The 21,274-nt window shown below is 41.7% G+C and overlaps 1 protein-coding gene across 3 annotated transcripts in view; it reads right to left on the minus strand.

Annotated features, from left to right (window-relative positions):
• Nucleotides 1–21,274, minus strand: part of SEMA3A (semaphorin 3A) — a 461,793-nt gene that overhangs the window by 259,443 nt on the left and 181,076 nt on the right. For all 3 annotated transcript variants that reach the window (XM_029615640.1, XM_029615639.1, XM_029615641.1), the window contains one exon: nt 4,849–4,968. In XM_029615640.1, coding sequence (XP_029471500.1) covers nt 4,849–4,968 — 120 coding nt within the window. The remainder of the gene's footprint in view (nt 1–4,848; nt 4,969–21,274) is intronic.

Here is a 21,274-nt window from a genome sequence, read left to right on the forward strand (position 1 = left end):
CATTTATTTAAAAAAAAAAACCCACCTCAACCCTTCACATTTACTTTCTTATAACCCCCCCCCACCATCCCGATCTCTCCCCAAGACTTACTAAAAGTCCCTGGTGGTCCAGTGGGGTCCTGCGAGCAATCTCCCCCTCCATGCCATCGGGCTGTCGGACCTGCTATGACTCAAAATGGCGCCGATAGCCTTGCCCTTATGATGTCACGGGGGCTACCGGTGCCATTGGTCAGCCCCTGTCACATGGTAGGACATCATAAGGGCAAGGCTATTGGCACCATTTTGAGTCATAGCAGGCCCAACAGAATGGAGGGAGAGATCGCTCACGGGACCCCGCTGGACCACCAGGGACTTTTAGTAAGTCTTGGGGAGGGATGGTGGTGGTGGTTGTGGGGGGGGGGGGGATAAGAAAGTAAATGTGAAGGGTTAGTGTGTTGTTTTTTTTCGATTCGCAGGGTTTTTTTTCCCGATTCATGGTTTTTCTTTTTAATTCATTTTTCCGGTTTCGGGTTCGGGTTTTTGGCGAAGAACGATCCGCGGGAAAACGTCTTTTCCCACGAAGCACCCGAACCGAAACCGGACCCGAGCCAGAAAAACAAAGCTCATCACTACTGCGCACGTGCGCGCCTAGGAGAACCCACAGCAGCTCGTCTCCACCGCAGCATAGCGGCGTTCGGCCACATCTTTGAGGTCCATGGAGGGTAGCATCCCCTTTAAATTCTTTCACTGTTTTTGTCTTCACCACCTCCTCAGGAAGGGCATTCCAGGCATCCACCACTCTCTCTGTGAAGAAATATTTCTTGAAGTTGGTTCTCAGCCGTCCTCCCTGGAGTTTCATTTCATGATCCCTAGTTCCACTGACTTCTTTGCAATGGAAAAGACTTGTCGATTGTGCATCATTAAAACCTTTCAGGTATTTGAAGGTCTGAATCATATTTATTTATTTATTTATTTATTTATTTAAAGCTTTTTTTATACCGGCATTCATGATAAAATCACATCATGCTGGTTTACAGGAAACAGGGGAGTGATAACATTGAACGAAAAACTGGTGTTTATAGGTAGATATAAAAAGTTACAATAAAACAAGGGAAAATTGAACTTGGGTGAGAAGAAGAGTAGCTGGAATAATTTAGGCAATAAGAATGAACAGAATAAATTAACTTATTTACAAAGTGTTACAATTAATTACATAGTGTTGATGGGAAATTTACAAGTGGTTGTGGTATGTCTGGAGAGAGTTATAAGAGTCCGTTGTGATCGTCAGATGTGATCAGGAAAGGCCTGCCTAAACAACCATGTCTTTAGTCTTTTTCTGAATGTTGGTAAGCAAGGTTCCTGTCTGAGGTCAGGGGGTATGGTATTCCATAATGATGGTCCAGCGGTGGAAAAGGCCCGTTCTCTGAATGTTTGATGGTGTGTAACTTTTGTTTGTGGAACGTGTAGGGATCCTTTGTATGCTTCTCTGATTGGTCTTGACGAGGAGTGTAGTCTGAGCGGGATTTGAAGATTGAGTGTGGCTTGTGAGTAGATAATTTTGTGGATGATGGTGATGGTCTTGTGGAGGATTCTAAAGTGAATTGGGAGCCAGTGTAATTTTTTGAGAATGGGGGAGATGTGATCTCTTCTTTTGGCGTTTGTTAAAATCCTGGCAGTAGCGTTTTGCAGCATCTGGAGTGGTTTTAAGGAAGAGGAAGGGAGACCAAGCAAGATAGAGTTACAGTAGTCTATCTTGGAGAAAATTATGGCTTGTAGGACTGTTCTGAAATCTTGAAAGTGAAGAAGTGGTTTTATTCTTTTCAATACTTGTAGTTTGTAGAAGCCGTCCTTGGTGGTACGGTTGATGAATGTTTTTAAATTTAAATGGTTATCAATTAAGACTCCTAGGTCTCATATCTCCTAGGTCTCATATGTCTCATATCTCCTAGGTCTCCTAGGTCTCATATCTCCCCTGCACCTCCTCTCCTGCAGGGTATTCATACTTAGGTCTTTGAACCTCTCCTCATAAGTCATTTGATGGAGACCCCACACCATTTTGGTCACCCTTCTCTGGACTGCCTCCATCCTGTCTCTGTCCCTTTTGAGATTCGGTCTCCAGAACTGAACACAGTACTCCAGGTGAGGCCTCACCAAGGACCTGTACAAGGGGATAATCACTTCCCTTTTCTTACTCAATATTCCTCTCTCTATGCAGCCCAGCATTCTTCTGGCTTTAGTTATTGCCTTGTCACATTGCTTCACTAGACACTATCACCCCCAAGGTCCCTCTTGGTCTGTGCACTTCAGCCTTTCACCCCCCAAATACAGTTCTTTCGGATTTCCACACCCCAAATGTATGACTCTGCACTTCTTGGCATTGAATGCCAGCTGCCATATCTTCAATCATGTTTCATTCTCTCTACTCCTTCCGGCATGTCCACTCTGTTGCAGATCTTGGTATCATCCCCAATGTTGGATAAGCTGAATACTGACATTTATCCAGCTAACAAGGAGATGCCTCAAGCCATGCTAGGGCTCTAACATGCATTAAAGAGACCAGAATTCAAATCCCACTGCTTCTCCTTGTGATCTTGGTCAAGTCACTTTACCCTCCGTTGCCTCAGGTGCAAACTTAGATTGTAAGCCCTATGAAGATAGGGAAATACCTACAGTACCTGAATGTAATCTGCTTTGAAGCGCTGAAAGAAGTGTGAAAAGCGGAATATAAATATAAATAAACTTACTTATATATCACGTGATAGAACCCTATCGCAATTACCAGTTTCCCCAATTGATTCTCAGTTCACCCCAGTAAAGGAGAGGACTTCCTAAACCCCCTAGCTAACTTGCCTCCCTTTTATCCTTAAAACCCTGCCGTTATTTACTTACATGCCGTCCATAGCAATCATTTCTGGATCCCACTGATTTCCGCACAGCTTTACAGACATTGCTATTCTCTAGTATAGATTACTGCAATTCTTTATTCATTGGCTTGCCTAAATATTGTCTCCACCCATTACAAGTTATCCAAAACTCTGCAGCTCACTTACGGGCCGATGCAGTAAAGTGCGCTCAAGCTGAGCGCACTGTTAGCCCGCGTTTGGCCGCGCGTTTTCAACACGCTATTTTTACCCCATGGAAAACGTGCGGCCAACCCTCCCGAAACCAATAGCGCCTCCAACATGCAAATACATGTTGATGGGCCTATTAGTTATTCCCGTGCAATTCAGAAAGTAAAATGTGCAGCCAAGCCTCACATTTTACTCTCAGAAATTAACGCCTGACAAAGGCAGGCTTTAATTTCAGCCGGCACTGGGAAACTGTCCAGAAAAGCAGAAAAAACTGCTGTACACCCTCTGACTTAATATCATAGCAATATTAAGTCGGAGGCCCCAAAAATAAAAAAAAAATTAAAAATCTGCCCGCGGCCTGCGGGTTGGAAGACGGACGCTCAATTATGCCGTGGCTGTCAGCGGGCTCAAGAACTGACGCCAGTAAAATTGAGCGTCGGCTGTCAAACCCGCTGACAGCCGCCACTTCTGTCAAAAAGGAGGCGCTAAGGATGCACTAGTGTCCTTAGTGCCTCCTTTTACCACGGGCCCTCATTTGCATTTTTTGTTTTTATGAATCAGGAGAGTGGCCTGGGTGCTCGCCCACTCTCCCGTGGGTTTTTCTGTATCGGCTCACAACTGACTGACACACCAGTTGGTGAGCACATTACCCCAATTTTACAGCAACTCCACAGGTTAGCAATAGCATTCATTTTCTAAGATGGTGCCGGCCGTCCATTGCTCCTACCATGTGACAGGGGCTGACCAATGGCACCAGTAGCCCCTGTCACATGGAAAGGGCAAAGGGCCACCAGTGCCATTTTGTTTACTGGCTGCCGACGGCCCGAGAGTGGGAGATCGCTCCCAGGACCCTGCTGGACCACCACGGATTTTAGGCAAGTTTGGGGGGGTCCAGAGGGTGGGGGACTGTAAATAACTAAATTTTAAGGGTTGGGTGGGGTTTTTTTTTTCAGTGAAAATTGCTGAGAAAAAAAAAAAAACGACCCGATGAAATGAAGTTTTCCATGGGTTGGCCGACCCGTAGCCTGACCCAGGATAAAAAAAAAAAAAAAAAGAAGCATCTCTATTCAGAATTCAATATAAACTTGCCACAATCGTACTCTCTCATTCTTAATGTTCAATGGATAAACGCCATCATGAAAATACATTCCCCGGCGAGATCCCTCTGATCAGTAAATCAGAATATTCTGGATATCCCTTCCACTAAAATAGCACATCTGGACAACACTAGGGAAAGAGCACTTTCAATAGCAGGTCCAGCCTTTTGGAACTCGTTACCAAATGAACTGAGAAATCTAAAAGATCCTAGGTTTTTTAAGAAAGCTTTAAAACTTTATTTAAACTCGCTTTTAATGTCTAAATCCATTTGTATGATTCTTTTAACTTCTCGCTGCTATGCAATTTTATTTTATGTGACTTTGTCGCCATGTTTTAAAAAAATCTGTGAATGTGATATTGTAACCTGCCCTGAACGTAGAAAAGGCCGGCTATAAATGTCTTAAATAAAATAAACACAAAGTATTGTTAGGTGGTAGGGGGTCCCGGCATGTGGTGTGTGGGTGTACATACGTGCAGATTCCATGTTACGGGCTCGGCCCGTACATGCCCCGCCCATGCCCCTATGATTTGTGTGCGTGCCAGGACATACTGCGCGAATGCGTGATTTTTAAAATCCTTGTGGCGCATGCCCAGCCGAGTCACGCATGCATCTCCCGGTTTTGGCGCACAGAGCTTTTAAAATCTGCCAGCAATATTGTTTATATATAAAATAGGTCACAGTCAAACAGCAGTGAATTACCTCAGGATGGTGTCCAACGTGAATGTAGGTGCACAGTGGATGAAAGGCCCCAGTTCCGCAGGCATACAAGTGAGTTTGATTATAAACCTTAAGCACCTTAACGAAATTTGCACACTCTCTCTGTAAAGAAAAAAAAACCACATTTAAAAGACTTGTAGTTAGCATGATTAATGCATAACAAAGGAAAAAAAGAGCATACATGCTGGACACTCCCTGGATCTCACCTTCATCAACCACAACTGTTTAGATCACTGTAAAACTGATTACACGCAAATATCCTGGTCAGACCACTTCCTTATTCATTCCAACGTAAAATTCCTTAAACCTCAAATCAAACAAAATTATAAACCCTTAGAATTTAAATATTGACCACCTTTTAATATTGAAAAACTAAATGACAAACTAGAGGAAAACTAACAGATATTGACAACTGCAGTTCTGCTACGGAAACATGGTTAGACTCAACCAAAAAAAAAAAAAAAAAATAGCTGATGAAATAAACCCCATCAAATCAATACATAAAAAAAGAAGCAATACATAATAATCCCTGGCATAATGAAAAAGTAAAAGATGCAAAAAGGACTCTCAGGTCAATGGAAATATGATGGAGAAAACACAAAACAACCGATACCCTAACCAAATACAGAAAACATCTAGCAACAACTAATCCTTAATGTTAAGAAAGAATACTACAGCAATAAAATAGAAAAGTTTGCTAACAATCCAAGAACCTTATTCTCAATAGTATCAAATCTCACCAATGACAAACAAGAATCACCACAAAATCTACCAGAATCAAAATGTAATGAAATTGCCAAATTTTTCAGTGACAAAATTACTAACTTAGGAAACAAACTTCCAAACACTACCAATCAAGAAATTAAAATACAAAAAAAGAGACGTTAACCAATGATCGTCATTTATTGAGATGTCCAAGATGAAGTGGAATCCATGCTAAAAAACATAAACCCGGCTCCACACAAAATCAACTCAATACCAACATTTGAACTTAAGAAAACAGCTAACACAGTCAGTCTCCCCTATATTAGCTAAGATCATAAACCTATCCCTAGAAGAAGGAACTATGCCAGATATACTGAAAGGGGCAATTATAAAAACCAATCATCAAGAAAAAAACCAGTGACCCCCTATCCTGAACTACTGCCCAGTCTCAAATCTTCCCTTAATAGCTAAATTAATAGAAAAAAAAACAGTACAGAAACAGCTAGCTGAACACCTAGATAATAATATACTGTATCCGTCACAACATGGATTTCAAAAGCACTACAGCACTGACACTACTTCTCTTGCTAACAGATAAGATTTTAAGAAGTTTTGATAGCAGTAAACATTACATTCTAATAATGCTAGACTTAGCAGCAGCCTTTGACACAGTAAACCATAAAATACTACTAAAAAGACTAGAAGAAATCAGATCACACAGCAAAACAATAAACTGGTTCAGTTCATATCTAAATAATAGGTTCTTCAAGTTCAGATCAACAATGTATTATCAGAAAAAGTCAATCTCAAAACAGGAGCACCTCAGGGATCAGCCCTGTCTGCAACCCTCTTTAACATATACATGCTGCCCTTATGTCATCTGCTAGCAGGACTAGGAATCATATATTACATATTTATTTAAAAATTCTTCTATACAGTCGTTAAGTTAGATAACCATCACAACAGTTTACAGTAAGGCACGATAATAAAAGGAGTGGTATAGATTACAACTTAATCATGTGCCATCATAGTACGGTAACATTTTAATACAATAAACTATGTGTGTAAGTTAAGCTTGTATATTGGGACCAAATTTGGCGGTTTGTATTTAACATATAAGCAGATGATATTCAACCAATTCTACCAATCGAGGACACATTAGAGAAAACGTTAAACCTAGCTAACATGTATCTAGACATCATAAAACAACTGCTAAACCAAATGGAACTTGTGATTAATATTGAAAAAACAGAATTTCTACACTTAAAATGGAAAAATATTGAAATCATCCAAACTCCAATAATCCTCAAAGACAACCAGAAAATTGAACTAGCTGAAAAAGTACGAAGCCTTGGAATAATAATGGACCCAGAAATCAATCTAAAACAGCACATATTGCTAAAAGTAAAGGAAGGCTATGCAAAACTCATGGTACTCAGAAAACTAAAACCATTTCTAACACTAAATGATTTCAGAACAGTACTTCAGGCACTAGTTTTCTCCAGCACAGACTACTGTAATGCCCTTCTACTAGGACTCACGAACACAACATTAAGACCACTTCAAATACTTCAAAACTCAGCAGCTAGAATACTAACCCAAAGGAAAAAGGAGGAGGGACCATATAACTGAAACCCTGGCGGAATTACATTGGCTACCTATTGAACAACACAGAATTAAATACAAAGCCCTATGCACTATACATAAACTAATACATGATGAAAAATTGGACTGGCTAAACACAGCATTACGGGTACACGTCCCACACAGAAACCTTCGATTGGCAAATAAAGCACTCTTAACCATTCCCTCAGTAAAGACAGCAAGACTAACCCAAGTGAGAGAAAGGGCCTTATCATTAGCAGGCCCCACACTTTGGAACACAATGCCCCTAGAGATCAGGTTGCAAAGAGATCTCAAGGCATTTAAGAAAAGCTTAAAAACATGGCTTTTCAAACAAGCATTTTATAAAGAGACTGGAGAATAGAAAATATACAGGAATAGGCAGAAGAGCACCAGCACACAGCACTATTCTAAGAATGTGCATTATAATAGTCTATGAACTCTATATCACATTAAACATAATTGTAAACACTATAAATATGATTTTTACCCGTGAACAGTACCTTACAGGTACACTTGGTCATGACCTGCTTCACTAAACAATTGATTGTCTTTAACGATTTATTGTAACTGAACTTTTTGTGGCACCTGTTAGAATGTACTATAGTACGCTTTTACCTACCGGTACATTAATTATGTGCCTACATGTAAACCGTTGCGATGGTATATAACTTAGCGACGGTATAGAAAAGATTGTAAATAAATAAATAAATCTCCATTTTCTGTCCATGGCAAAATCCACTGGAAAATGCCATGTTTAGAGGCCAATGTAGCTAAACCTGTGCTAATCAGGAGTTATAAATTCTAGCATGGATCTTAGTTTATTGACATGGTACAACCCTGTCATACCATGAGAGGCAGAAAGCTAATGGCATGCAAATGGCTTAGGAGTAAAATTAAATTAAATAGAAAATGCAGCTTTTTTCACCAACTCTCTCCAGCCCATCCAGTCATTCACCAGTATTCTCTTTGCCCTCCCTCTTTCCTTCCAATCAGCCACCAACAAATCACTCCCTCTCTTCCCCTCCATCTCCCACCAAGCCCCTAACTTTCTGCTCACCCATTCTTATTTTATCATTGTAGCTCAAAGCGGCTCTCAATCCATAATATATAAAACATAGATAAACACAACGCAAAGAATTAAATTCAAACAAATAAAAAACAACAACAAAATAACTATTCTCAGCAACAGAAAATCCATAATAGAAAACTGTACGACCTCCAGGCGCATTTGACATTCTCCTCCCTGCAAGCCTTTTTTTTTTTTTTTTTTTAAGTTGGGGCTCGGTCCTGAGCCAGCAGTGAAATCTTAAGGAATGCAACCCCAGACTATCAGTGTGTGCTCCATGGCACCACCCCCTCCTAAGACTGTCAGCATGTTGTCCCTCAGGTCCGGAGAATCCCAGAGGGGTTGTGGCCCCCTGAGAGGGGAGCACACCCCAACAGTCTCAGAAGCCTGGGCCCCCACGTGCACATTCTTTAAGCTTCTGCAGCTGCCTTGGTGACTTGGGCTTGGGGCTCACCCTACCCTGCAGAGAGGACGGGGGAGGGGGGGGGAGTGAGAGAGTTAGGACTGTCTTCTGGTAGAAGGATCATGTAAACATTCCAGAGGACAATAGGCTACATCCAAAGCCCACCAATTAATAATTTATTAAGTATACAAACATAATTTTTCAAAAAGATTTTTTGTTCAATCATGTGTGAGACCTCTGTACATTTAGAATAAATTGTAAAATATGATCAATACAATCTATTGATCATCAATCATACTACATCCACACCATTCATCCATAAAATACACAGTACATATCATACATTACATATTTAAACAAAACAAAACTATATGACATGTATATATCTCTACAAAGACCCTTTAGCAGCTATTCAATTGTTCCAACGAGTCCACTCATTTCACCTGCGTAACAGGCTTCTTCAGGGAACCTTTAAATGTTGTGATTATGGGTCAAGTGCTATTCACACAAAATTGTTAAATTTAAAAAAAATTTTCACTGAACATATACGATATTAAATTTGTCACATATTTTGCAGATGTCCACTTCTTATAATGCTCTTCATACGCTGGATTTTTTTACTGCTCCCACCTCAAATATGGTCCTCACACATTTATTGACTGAAATATATCAAAAATAGATGAACTCGTTTAAATATCACCAAACAAAACAACCTTAAAATTCAAAAAGTGCCTTGATACAGTCTTACCCACATTCACGAATGCATGATAATTACGCGACCAAACACCGCTGCCTTCCTTGCCGTATCCAGGCTCGACTTTTATATGAATTACAACCCACAGGAATCTCACCGGCTGACTTAAACTGGCTTAACTTCCATCACCAAATAGCTTTAAAATCCTATAACAAATGTCATAAGTGTTTGTCATTCAACTCATACTGATATAAACGCATTTCCCTCATAAATCTCACTACTGCATAATTGCTTTTACACTTACCCCAATTGAATCGCCTTAAACTTGCACTTTCAAAGCCATCAAGTCGCCTCCTGCATTTACTTCAATATACTTTCAAACATTGTAATAAACCCGGCTGGATACATAGTTACTCCCGTCCTTCCGAACGCTTTCAACTAACTGTGCAGGCCGCCATCCATTTAAACTCCATATATCCTATCCAATCCCGCGTAGCTGGCGTGCCTAATTGCGTCATTACGTCTACTCCGTTACACTTTCAAACTCAGTGAAGGACGATTAAATGTAGATTTCACGTGAGTACATCGACTACATCATACTCTCCAACTTCATCAAAATAAATTAAATATTTTAAATGAATTAATCTCATAAATATTAGAGAACTCGCTAGACCCAAAACACATTGATTCCATATATTAACATCTATCTTTAACTTCACGTGAGTACGTCTACTACGTCATACTGTCCAACTTCATCAAAATAAACTAATTGCTTTAAATGGATGAATCTCATGAATATTAGAGAACTCACTAGACCCTAAACGCATTGATTCCACATATTAACATCTATATTTGATGCGCCTTATCTTATCGAGCTGCATGCCTCATATAACCCCATCTCAACTATATTATTTCCTCATCTGCTTGTTTTTCACAACTCCATACCAGTTTATTCATTAGCTATAAAATGCCTCCCATTCAATCATCTCGTTTAACCCCCAGGGATATACAGTATTCCACTGGTATATAAATTTTTGTTCGATTTTTCTGAGAATGTTAGTAACATCCCCCTGTTGTCTCACATTACATTGCTGTATCACAAAAAAACAGACATCCTCTATATCATGATTACAATGTCCCCAATGGGATACTAGTGGAGCACCACTTTTCTTAGTTCTCAATCTGCTTTTGTGTTCTACTATGCGTTGTCTAATGGCCCTTGTAGTAAATCCTATATAAATCAACTTGCATGGGCAAATGATAGCATAAATGACCATTTTAGAATCGCAGGTAAAATGTCTTTTGAGAATAAAGTCATACTTCCAATGTGGGATTTTAAAGGATTTAAGCTCCCAAACGTTTTGACATACCGAGCATTTACCATATTTAAACTGGCCCCAATCTTCTTGCCTGATTTTATCTTGATGCCTAGCTAATAGAGATCTAATACTAGCTCCTCGTCGCATTGCAAACACCGGTAATTCCTCGAACCCTGGTAAAGATTGAATTATATGCCAATGTTTAAGAATGCATTGTTTTATGTGATGTGCTTTAGTGGAAAATGGTAATGTGCAGATGGATCTGGTAACTTGACTCTGGGGACTTGGTAAAAGTAAATTCGTTCTATTGGCATACAATGCCCTTTTGTATGCGCGTTTTATACATCCTGCTGGATATCCTCTTTCCCTAAATTTTAGGGACAGGTGTTCCGCATGTTGTTTGTACTCCTTAGTTGTGGAACAAATGCGTCGGTATCTAAGAAACTGGCTTATGGGTATAGATTCCCTCAGTCTCTTGGGATGGAAACTTTTAAAATGTAATGTAGTGTTCCTATCTGTGGGCTTAGTGTAGATCGATGTAGAAATAATCCCATTATCTATCTTTACCATGATGTCCAAAAATGGTAATTGCATTTCATGTACTTGTACTGTAAATTGTAGATTTGGGTCACATCCATTAAGATACTGTTCAAATCCTTGTAGCTGCTGTCTATCACCTACCCAGATAAAAAATAAATCATCTATATAACGTTTGTAAAACTTTATATACTGAAACTGGAACGATGAATATAAATGTTTATCTTCATATGCGGCTACGTAGAGACAGGCAACCGAAGGTGCCAGCGGAGAGCCCCTTGGAATGCCCTTTATCTGTTTAAACAAGTGATTATGAAATTCAAAATAAAACTGTGTGATTCTGGTAGAGGGAAGCATTTTTTTTCACCATCCTCCTGTAGTCACTACTTCTCTGCAGAGTAGCACAGACGCTGCTACAGACTGGTGCCAGGCCATAGCTGGAGGATGAGAAACACTGGCCCACAGGGATCTGCCACTTATCACATTTCCTGTTTTCAATGTTTAAATTTATTGCCTCAGCTGCATAATAAATAACCACTCACTTGTAGTTACCTTTTTTAATCCCTAAATCCATCCACTGAAACAATTACAACACTTATTACTTCTCAATATTTATTACTGTTCTATATTATTTGTCACTTCTCAGTATTATTTATTGAACATAAGAACATAAGAACATGCCATACTGGGTCAGACCAAGGGTCCATCAAGCCCAGCATCCTGTTTCCAACAGTGGCCAATCCAGGCCATAAGTACCTGGCAAGTACCCAAAAACTAAGTCTATTCCATGTTACCATTGCTAATGGCAGTTGTTGCGGTCCCGGTCGCCAGGCTAGCGACCGGGTCCTTACCTTTCTGCCGGCTCCCCCGGGGCTGCCGCGATCCGCCGCGTCTGGGGCCTGTAGGGCCGCATGGCAGCGTCTCCCTCCACGTGGAGACGCCGCCGAAGGCCGAGCCTGACTCCTCCCACTGCCTGGGCACGCGCGCGCGAGGAGGGGGCTCTTAAAGGTCCAGCACCCGGAAGTGCTGAAACGCCCCGTTCCTGACGTCAGACGCTGGCTGGCTATTTAAACCAGCGTCTGACTGCCTTACCTTGCCTTTGCAACGTGGTCGCTCCTTGAGTGGTTAGTTGCCTTGTTCCTGCTTGTTCCAGCCGTGCCTTGCTTCCAGCTCTGGTTCCTGCTTGTTCCAGCCGTGCCTTGCTTCCAGCTCTGGTTCCTGCTTGTTCCAGCCGTGCCGTGCTTCCAGCTCTGGTTCCTGCTTGTTCCAGCCGTGCCGTGCTTCCAGCTCTGGTTCCTGCTTGTTCCAGCCGTGCCTTGCTTCCAGCTCTGGTTCCTGCTTGTTCCAGCCGTGCCGTGCTTCCAGCTCTGGTTCCTGCTTGTTCCAGCCGTGCCTTGCTTCCAGCTCTGGTTCCTGCTTGTTCCAGCCGTGCCTTGCTTCCAGCTCAGGTTCCAGCTCGTTCCTGCTGCGCCTTGACTCCAGCTCCGACTTCACGATTCTCCTTGCCTTCAGCCAGCCACGACCCTCGGACTTCTTCACGATTCTCCTTGCCTTCAGCCAGCCACGACCCTCGGACTTCTTCACGATTCTCCTTGCCTTCAGCCAGCCACGATCCTCGGACTTCTTCACGATTCTCCTTGCCTTCAGCCAGCCACGATCCTCGGACTTCTTCACGATTCTCCTTACCCTCAGCCAGCTGCGATCCTCGGATTTCTTCACGATTCTCCTAAGTCCCAGCGACTCGGCCCCTCCTGGGGGGGTCTCGGGTTTCCAGGGTGAAGACGTCATCCTTCAGCTCCAGCTAAGCTCCGCCTCCCGGCTCATTACCAACTGTGGACGTCGTCCATATCAGCCGGCCCAAGGGTCCACTATTGACTTTCTTCACAACATAACAGTTTGCAAAGGCCATGGACTCGGCGGACTCCTCTCCTGTGCAGGCCATCCCTGGCATGGCTCAAAGAATCCAGCAGCAACAGCAATGCCTAGAAGTCTTGGCTGCTACACTGGATCGTTTAGCCAGCCGCTTGGACGCCAATCCTCCATCGGTGGCACAACCTCTGCCTCCACCGGCAGTTCAAATTCCCGCTCAGACTCAGCTTCCAGCGCCTACACGTTATTCCGGGGATGCCAGATCGTGCAGGGCGTTTTTGAACCAATGCTTCATCCGTTTCACCTTATTACCGGGGCAGTTCCCGTCTGATGCCGTCAAGGTAGCTTACATTTTGTCTTTACTCGATGGGAGGGCCATGCTGTGGGCCTCTCCCATGTGGGAGAAACAAGACGCCATGCTGCACAACTTACAGGATTTCGTGACTCATTTCAAACAGACTTTTGACGAGCCAGCTCGTGCAGCTACCGCTACCACTGAAATCCTGCAGCTAAGACAAGGGTCCCGCTCACTAGCAGAATATGCTATTGAATTCCGTACTCTGGCAATGGAACTCGGTTGGCAGGATGACTGCTTACGGGGTATTTTCCTGGAAGGACTCGCAGGTCGTATCAAGGACGAGTTGATGGCTCGCGACCTGCCCCTCACCCTGAATGGGGTAATAGACTTAGCAGGGAGGATAGACCGACAATTGCAACAACGAACCAAGGAGGCTCGAGTGCTTCGTCGTCCCGTTTCCTTGGCACCTTCCTTCTCCAGGTCTATGGTAGTACCTCACAAAACATCATCGGCCACCGGCAGTTCCTCGGAGGAACCTATGCAACTTGGAAGGGCGCCTCTAACCGAGGAAGAGAAGAAACAACGCCGCATCCAGGGTCTTTGCCTATATTGCGGTACTAAGGGTCATTTCCTTGCTCAATGTCCTGCAAGACCGGGAAATGGTCGAGTCTAGGGAGAAATGAGGAGATTCCCCTAGGCTGTGTTAATCCTGCTCCTCAATGTACAGTTCCTATAACCTTGGAGTATCCTGGAGGTTCCTTCCAGACGCTAGCTTTGATTGATTCCGGTGCCGGAGGGAATTTTATCTGGAAAGAACTGGTACACCAGCTCGGACTACCTACTAAGCACCGGAGACCCCCATTACGGGTTACCTCTATCCGGGGAACCCCGTTACCGGAATACATTTCTGAAATCACGATGCCTCTCACCTTACGAACTGGTGTGCTTCACACAGAGACAATCTTTTTTTTACTACTTGAGAAATCTGTGCACCCTGTGGTCTTGGGACTTCCCTGGTTGCAACAACATGCTCCTGTGATCCATTGGGACTCCCTCCAGATTGTGCAATGGAGTTCTCACTGTTTCCAGAATTGCCTGGATCCTCTTCCAAGTTCAGAGATAGTACTCTCTCACTCAGTCCTAGAACTTCCTCAGCCTTACCGAGAATACTCTGACGTGTTCTCTAAACAAAAGGCCGAACTCCTCCCATGCCATCGGCCTTTTGACTGTGCCATCGATCTCTTACCAGGCTCCACCCCACCACGGGGTAGGGTGTACCCTCTGTCACTGCCAGAGACCCGTGCAATGTCGGATTACATCACGGAAAACCTTGCTAAGGGCTTCATTTGCCCTTCAAATTCCCCTGCAGGAGCTGGGTTCTTTTTTGTATCCAAGAAAGACGGCTCCCTCAGGCCATGCATAGACTATCGAGGCCTGAATTCCATCACAAAGAAGGATCGCTATCCTTTGCCGCTAATCCCGGAGTTACTCGATAGACTTCAAGGGGCTAAGATTTTTACAAAGCTGGACTTGCGTGGGGCCTATAACCTTGTTCGTATTCGTCCGGGTGACGAATGGAAGACAGCGTTCAACACTCGAGATGGACATTATGAATATCTGGTAATGCCTTTCGGCTTATGTAATGCCCCAGCTGTCTTCCAGAATCTTATGAACGAGGTTCTCCGGGAGATGCTTCATTCCTTTGTCATTGTTTACCTCGATGATGTCTTGATCTATTCCCACGATCTCTCCTCCCATCGCCAACATGTCAAACGGGTTTTGCAGGCGTTAAGAGACAATCATCTATACGCTAAATTTGAAAAATGCCAGTTTGAGTGTGAGTCCCTTCCGTTCTTGGGTTACATAGTTTCCTCGTCCGGTTTCCAGATGGATCCAGAAAAGGTGGCAGCCATTACCAACTGGCCTCGCCCGTCTGGCCTGAAGGCTCTACAAAGATTTCTTGGCTTTGCCAACTTTTACAGACATTTCATACCGCATTATTCCCAGAAGGTAGCTCCCCTCACTGCGCTTACACGCAAAGGAGTTAACGCTCATGACTGGTCCACTACCGCCTCGGAGGCCTTTGAAGCGTTAAAACAAGCTTTCATAACAGCCTCGTGCCTACGACACCCAGATCCACAACGTCCCTTTATTGTGGAGGTCGATGCCTCGAATCTGGCTGTCGGCGCCGTTCTCAGTCAACACGATGCTTCCGGCAAATTGATGCCATGTTCCTACTTTTCTAAAAAGTTTTCACCTGCCGAATGTAACTACGGCATCAGGGACAAAGAACTCCTAGCCATCAAGTTAGCCTTCGAGGAGTGTCACCATTCCCTTTCTAATAATTCCCAACATTCTGTTTGCTTTTTTGACTGCCGCAGCACACTGAACTGACGATTTCAATGTGTTATCCACTATGACGCCTAGATCTCTTTCTTGGGTTGTAGCACCTAATATGGAACCCAACATTGTGTAATTATAGCATGGGTTATTTTTCCCTATATGCATCACCTTGCACTTATCCACATTAAATTTCATCTGCCATTTGGATGCCCAATTTTCCAGACTCACAAGGTCTTCCTGCAATTTATCACAATCTGCTTGTGATTTAACTACTCTGAACAATTTTGTGTCATCTGCAAATTTGATTATCTCACTCGTCGTATTTCTTTCCAGATCATTTATAAATATATTGAAAAGTAAGGGTCCCAATACAGATCCCTGAGGCACTCCACTGTCCACTCCCTTCCACTGAGAAAATTGCCCATTTAATCCTGCTTCTCAGTATTATTTATTACTTCTCAATATTGTTTATCACTTCTCAATATTATTGCCCATTTTCTTGCTCCTTTTTCTTTTTTAGTGCTAACAGACAAGCTTGTCCCCAGCTTTATTCCAGATGCCAGGCTAAATACAGGGACTGTGCTGCTGAATTTTTGACCAGTGACCCTTCTGGAAGGAATAAAGTAACCTTGAAACATTGGGTCCAGGACCCTGATAGGACACAGAGGCTGCATTTGCTAAGTGTTTTGCCCGGTCATCCGACTGGAAGGAATGAGGTAATTTTGAGGAACTGAGGAACCATATGCAAACAGCAGGCACCGAGAGGAAGAGCGGTCAAGCTGTGACATTATTCTGCAGAATGCAGCCGGTTATGCATTTTGCTCAATATACCCAGATAAAGTCCAAGTTATTTGCGTAAAGCTATCTGGATCACTTTAGGATTGCTCTCTAGCACAACCAGACTTACCGGGATAATGTAGGTGACAGAGTGAATATCAGAATTTTCCGGTTAAGTTATTTGGATAAGTTACCCTGCCTAGGATATCCCCGATTTATTCAAGCAAGTTTTATTTGGCCAAAACCCCATCCAGATAAATCCGTGGCAGTTGGTATGGCAAAAAAATTAAAATCTTGTGGTTTGTCTTGCTAAGTCCAAATTTAGCAGGAGAAACTGCTTTGAATATGGACCTCCAGAAGACTTCACCCAGATGCTTTTAGAATAAAATCAAAACTATTCAAGGTAAGTTTACTGCCATTTCCATTGCAATCATAGATGATACTTCTGAATTATCCCCCTCCTCCCCTAATTCAATTGTTCCTGTCTGTAAACTTTCTGCTTTTAATAAAATCTCCTCAACTAGTCTGCTGTTAATTTAAAACAAATAAGCGTTTCTACATCTCACAAGACCCTTTTGCCTTTCAGATCACTTAATGACCCAGAATTGAACCTTCATCATCCTCTGGCCAGCACCATCTGATCTAAAGGCGGAAAAGATTTGCCCTATCCTTCAAAAGCCCCATCTCCATCCTGCCTCTCTGGGAAATTATTGGCCAATATCTCACCTTCCCTCCCTATCCAAAATATTGACAGAGCAGTATTCACTCAACTCTCATCATCCAAGGCAGTCAAGTTACAGGAAGGGTAACACCACAGAAGCTGCCATAATTGTACTTCTTTTGGAAATAAGCGGCATTAGTTATTTTTCTACATATGACTGCCACTTTCAACACTTTGGACCATTATCTGTTTCTCGCCCTTCTCATCGATATTGGGATTTGTTGCTCAGCACTTACTGGGTCATTCATCAAAATACGTTATGGCATTAACACGGGATAATATCAGTAGCGCAAGACACAAATGCAAATTTTTGGAAGGGGTGGGATTTAGGAAAGTGAGGGACAGTGGCATAATGCATGGTTCTAACTACACCTTTTTATCCTGGCGTTAAGCCCAAAATGGCTACAATGCACTTTGTGATAAATTTTTAGAATTGCATTTTGGCCATTTCTGGTGAGAGAGAGAGAGAACCTCTCTGAAGGCCCTCACAGTGTGCAACTATTTATATGCATATAGGAGGGCCATCTAATAGCTCGAGGTGAGGTGTTAATTGTGATTTAGGGGCCATTTTCTCATGTAGAGTGAAACGTACAACCACCACCAACACCTCACCTCCAGCTGTTAGATGGCCCTCCTATAGAGATATAAATACTTGACTAATAGGAAGGCCTTGTAGATAGTCTCTCTCTCTCTACCCTGTGATAATGAGAGATAATGTTATCACATGGTATGGTAATTCTAAAGCTGCCCCTTTGTCATATCATAGGTGTTAATAATGCATTTTGATGAATCTAGGTGTTGATTGGTTGAAATCCTCTTACAGACAAAACTTTTCAAGTTGATTGCAATTCCTCCTCCCCACACTTGTGGGATATCACAAAGAACTACTCACCCTGAACCATTGTACAAAGTTCCTTTTGTTTTACAAATATTATGCTTAATATGAACTGTTGTGGCGCTCACTTTTCTGAGTAGCCTGATTCCTATGTACTTCCTAATCTACGCTCTCACAGTTCCTATCTCTCCATCCCCACCACACTGTTTTATGTAATTTCCAATCTTTATGCTTTTGATGTAAATGATATGATGTCCCTACTAATATTGGTATAGAAATTAAAATAAATAAATAAATCCCTCATTCTCTTTAATGGAAATCTTGCGCCATTAGCCACCCTTATTCAAAACCTAAGTTACAAGTCTTATTTCTATGTTAATGACATTCATATTGTTGCCAGCATAGACCCCACATTTCCTCAGTTCCTTACTAACGTCAACAATTAAGTAAAATAAGTGAATGGTTCTATTCCTCCAAAATAAGTCAAGCTCAAAAATTCAAAAGGTGATGTGGTACACCAGGCATGTTGACCTCACCACTCTATGGACTTGCCCATTGAAAGTCCTCCAGAACTCGGCTGCGAGAGTATTAACGAACTGGAATAAACGCGACCATATTACACCTGTTTTGATAAAAGTACATTGGTTGCCAATAACTCAAAGAATATACTATAAGACTTGTTACATTCTTCATAAAGCCATACACGGGCAGAAAACAGATTGGTTGAATCTTTCAATTCAATTACACACTCCACATAGATCATTAAGGTCAGCCAATAAAGGTTTTCTCCAAATCCCATCAATAAATACAGCCCACCTAATGCTAGTGCGAAAGAGAATCATTTCCATTGCAGGCCCCAGCTTCTGGAACACAATGCCTACCGATTTGAGGCTTGAAACAGATTTTAAAAAATTTAAAAAAGCCTTAAAAACCTGGCTTTTTGAACAAGCCTATACGGATTACTTCAAGATAGATTAATTAACAGCTAGCACTAATGATGGGCACAAATTTATATTTCTATATGCTGTTTTATTTTTAATATTGAAAAATGTGTTTTAGGCTTCTCATGATGTATATTCAGTTTTATGATTGTTTTATGTAAACCGTTGTGATATAGTGTGCATGACGGTATACAAAACATTTAAATAAAATAAATAACATGGTTATTCAGTTGAAAACTGCATGACCTCACTAATGGGTCCAATTTTATTCCTCACTTAAATTTAACAGATAGATATTTAATTTAGTCAAACGTTCCTATTATTTCCTGTGATTAATCTGAAGACTTAAAACTTTGCTTGAAGCCCCCAACCTGAAATCTCTCACATATTCATTAGTCTTGAATCATTTAGAGTACTGCAACTCTTTGTGCCATAGTCTGTAATTAAAACTGATATACAAACTCCAGCTCCTTCAAAATACAGCAGCCAAAACTATATTTAGGGAAAAACCTGACCATATAATACCCCTTCTACATGAGCAACATTGGCTGCAGGTTTCATCCAGAATTCAAGATTGGGTGCCTCACATTCAAAGCCCTTCAGTAGGGTACCCCAGTCTAGTTAGCAGATCTATTGATCCTTGCGCCTCTCCCTATCTCCTCCCAGGGAAATGTGACAAGCACACATGGGAAATGGCATTCTCCTATCTTGCTTCCAATCTCTGGAACATTTTACCTCTGTATTTGTGAACAGAAAAGGAATACAGTAGATTCAGGAAAACTTTAAGACCTGGCTTTTCTCCAGATTCTATGACATTTTGTAATTTCTAATGTTTGTCATCCACCTCTATACAGGGTACTTTAATCTAAATGTTATTATGCATTCTGTGTTGTGTCACTGAGGCCCCGTGTAATACTGAAACCCAATTCTTTTTTTGTATCTTCTTTTAACTGATTTAATATTTTTTATTTAATTTTTTATATTTTATACCTGTAAATTGTTCAATTTAGATCACCTTGATTATTGCTGAAGAAAAAAAATCCATCAAATCCAATAAACATAAAAACATAAAATATCCAAACTTGACAACAAAAAGCATATCCAGTAGGTGCATCTACATCTCATTAAGCTTCAAATCTTCCACAAGAAGACACAGGGGCTGCTAAAACCCAACCTTAAAATGGAATGCACTTGTTTTAGCACAATACACATCGGGGGGGTTTCAACCAAATTAACTTTTGCATCTGTGAAGACGCAATGTTCCTTAGACCCAGATATGTGATCACAGCAAGCGATATATAAAAGAGTTAGGGTAGGAGAGGAAAAGGCTAAGAAGAAGAACTTTCCTGGGCAGGATGAATAGAACGCTTGGGTTTATAAAGTGCTTTGCATCCAAACGTTTTCTAATTTTAGATGTTTCAGCAAAATTTCTAGCAGATTTTTACCCTTGGAAATGACAGCAAGTCAGAAATGCAGGCTGTAGTCTCCAATAATCCTTAATTTAAAAACAGCATAACCAGAAGCCTGTCAGAGAAATGTTCAGCTCCTTCCATTCACCAAACACTAATTCTGCCTTAATAGAAATATTTGAAATTCATTTTTTACAGTGTGTTCAATATATCTCTCTCCAACTCAAAGAGCGGTGCGACACAAAAGCAAATTAACCTGAAACAAACCACAGAGCTGACAGACCAGTCGAACGACCCCCAGTGCAAACACTTTCAGTCTGCTACACTGATTATGTTCTGCAGACTTTTCCTGGACGGTTAGAAAAATAAAGTCTATCCATCTGTCCAAACATGGCCTCCACGATGGAAAATTCAAACACAATATAGGTGTTTAGAACTAGGTCCCAGCAATTATTTCCATAGTAAATGCTCAGTATTTGACTTCCTGATCCAATGGCATTCAATTATTTACTAACCTAACCTCCCTCACGAAAGACACCTCAAAAACAGTACCTTTGTTTAATCTGAAAAGCTTTGATGCAAACTAATACTATCAAATTGTTTGACTGAGTTACTGAGCTATCAAATTGGCCTCATATTGAAAAGAAAGCATTTTCTCAGTGTTGAGAAGGGATATGGATATTAAACAGAAGGCCTTCGTCTAATGTTTACAGTATTTAGCTATATTAGAATAATAATTTAGGTCAAATTTGGATGGCAGGGTTAACCTAAAATGTTATTAAAGACTTTGTCCTGTGTTTCTTTAATAATGTATTCTGAGATTTACAGTCGCATGACCTCTGAACAGCTGATCATACATGACGAA

This window comes from Rhinatrema bivittatum, chromosome 9 (assembly GCF_901001135.1).
Source record: "Rhinatrema bivittatum chromosome 9, aRhiBiv1.1, whole genome shotgun sequence".
Taxonomy (NCBI): domain Eukaryota; kingdom Metazoa; phylum Chordata; class Amphibia; order Gymnophiona; family Rhinatrematidae; genus Rhinatrema; species Rhinatrema bivittatum.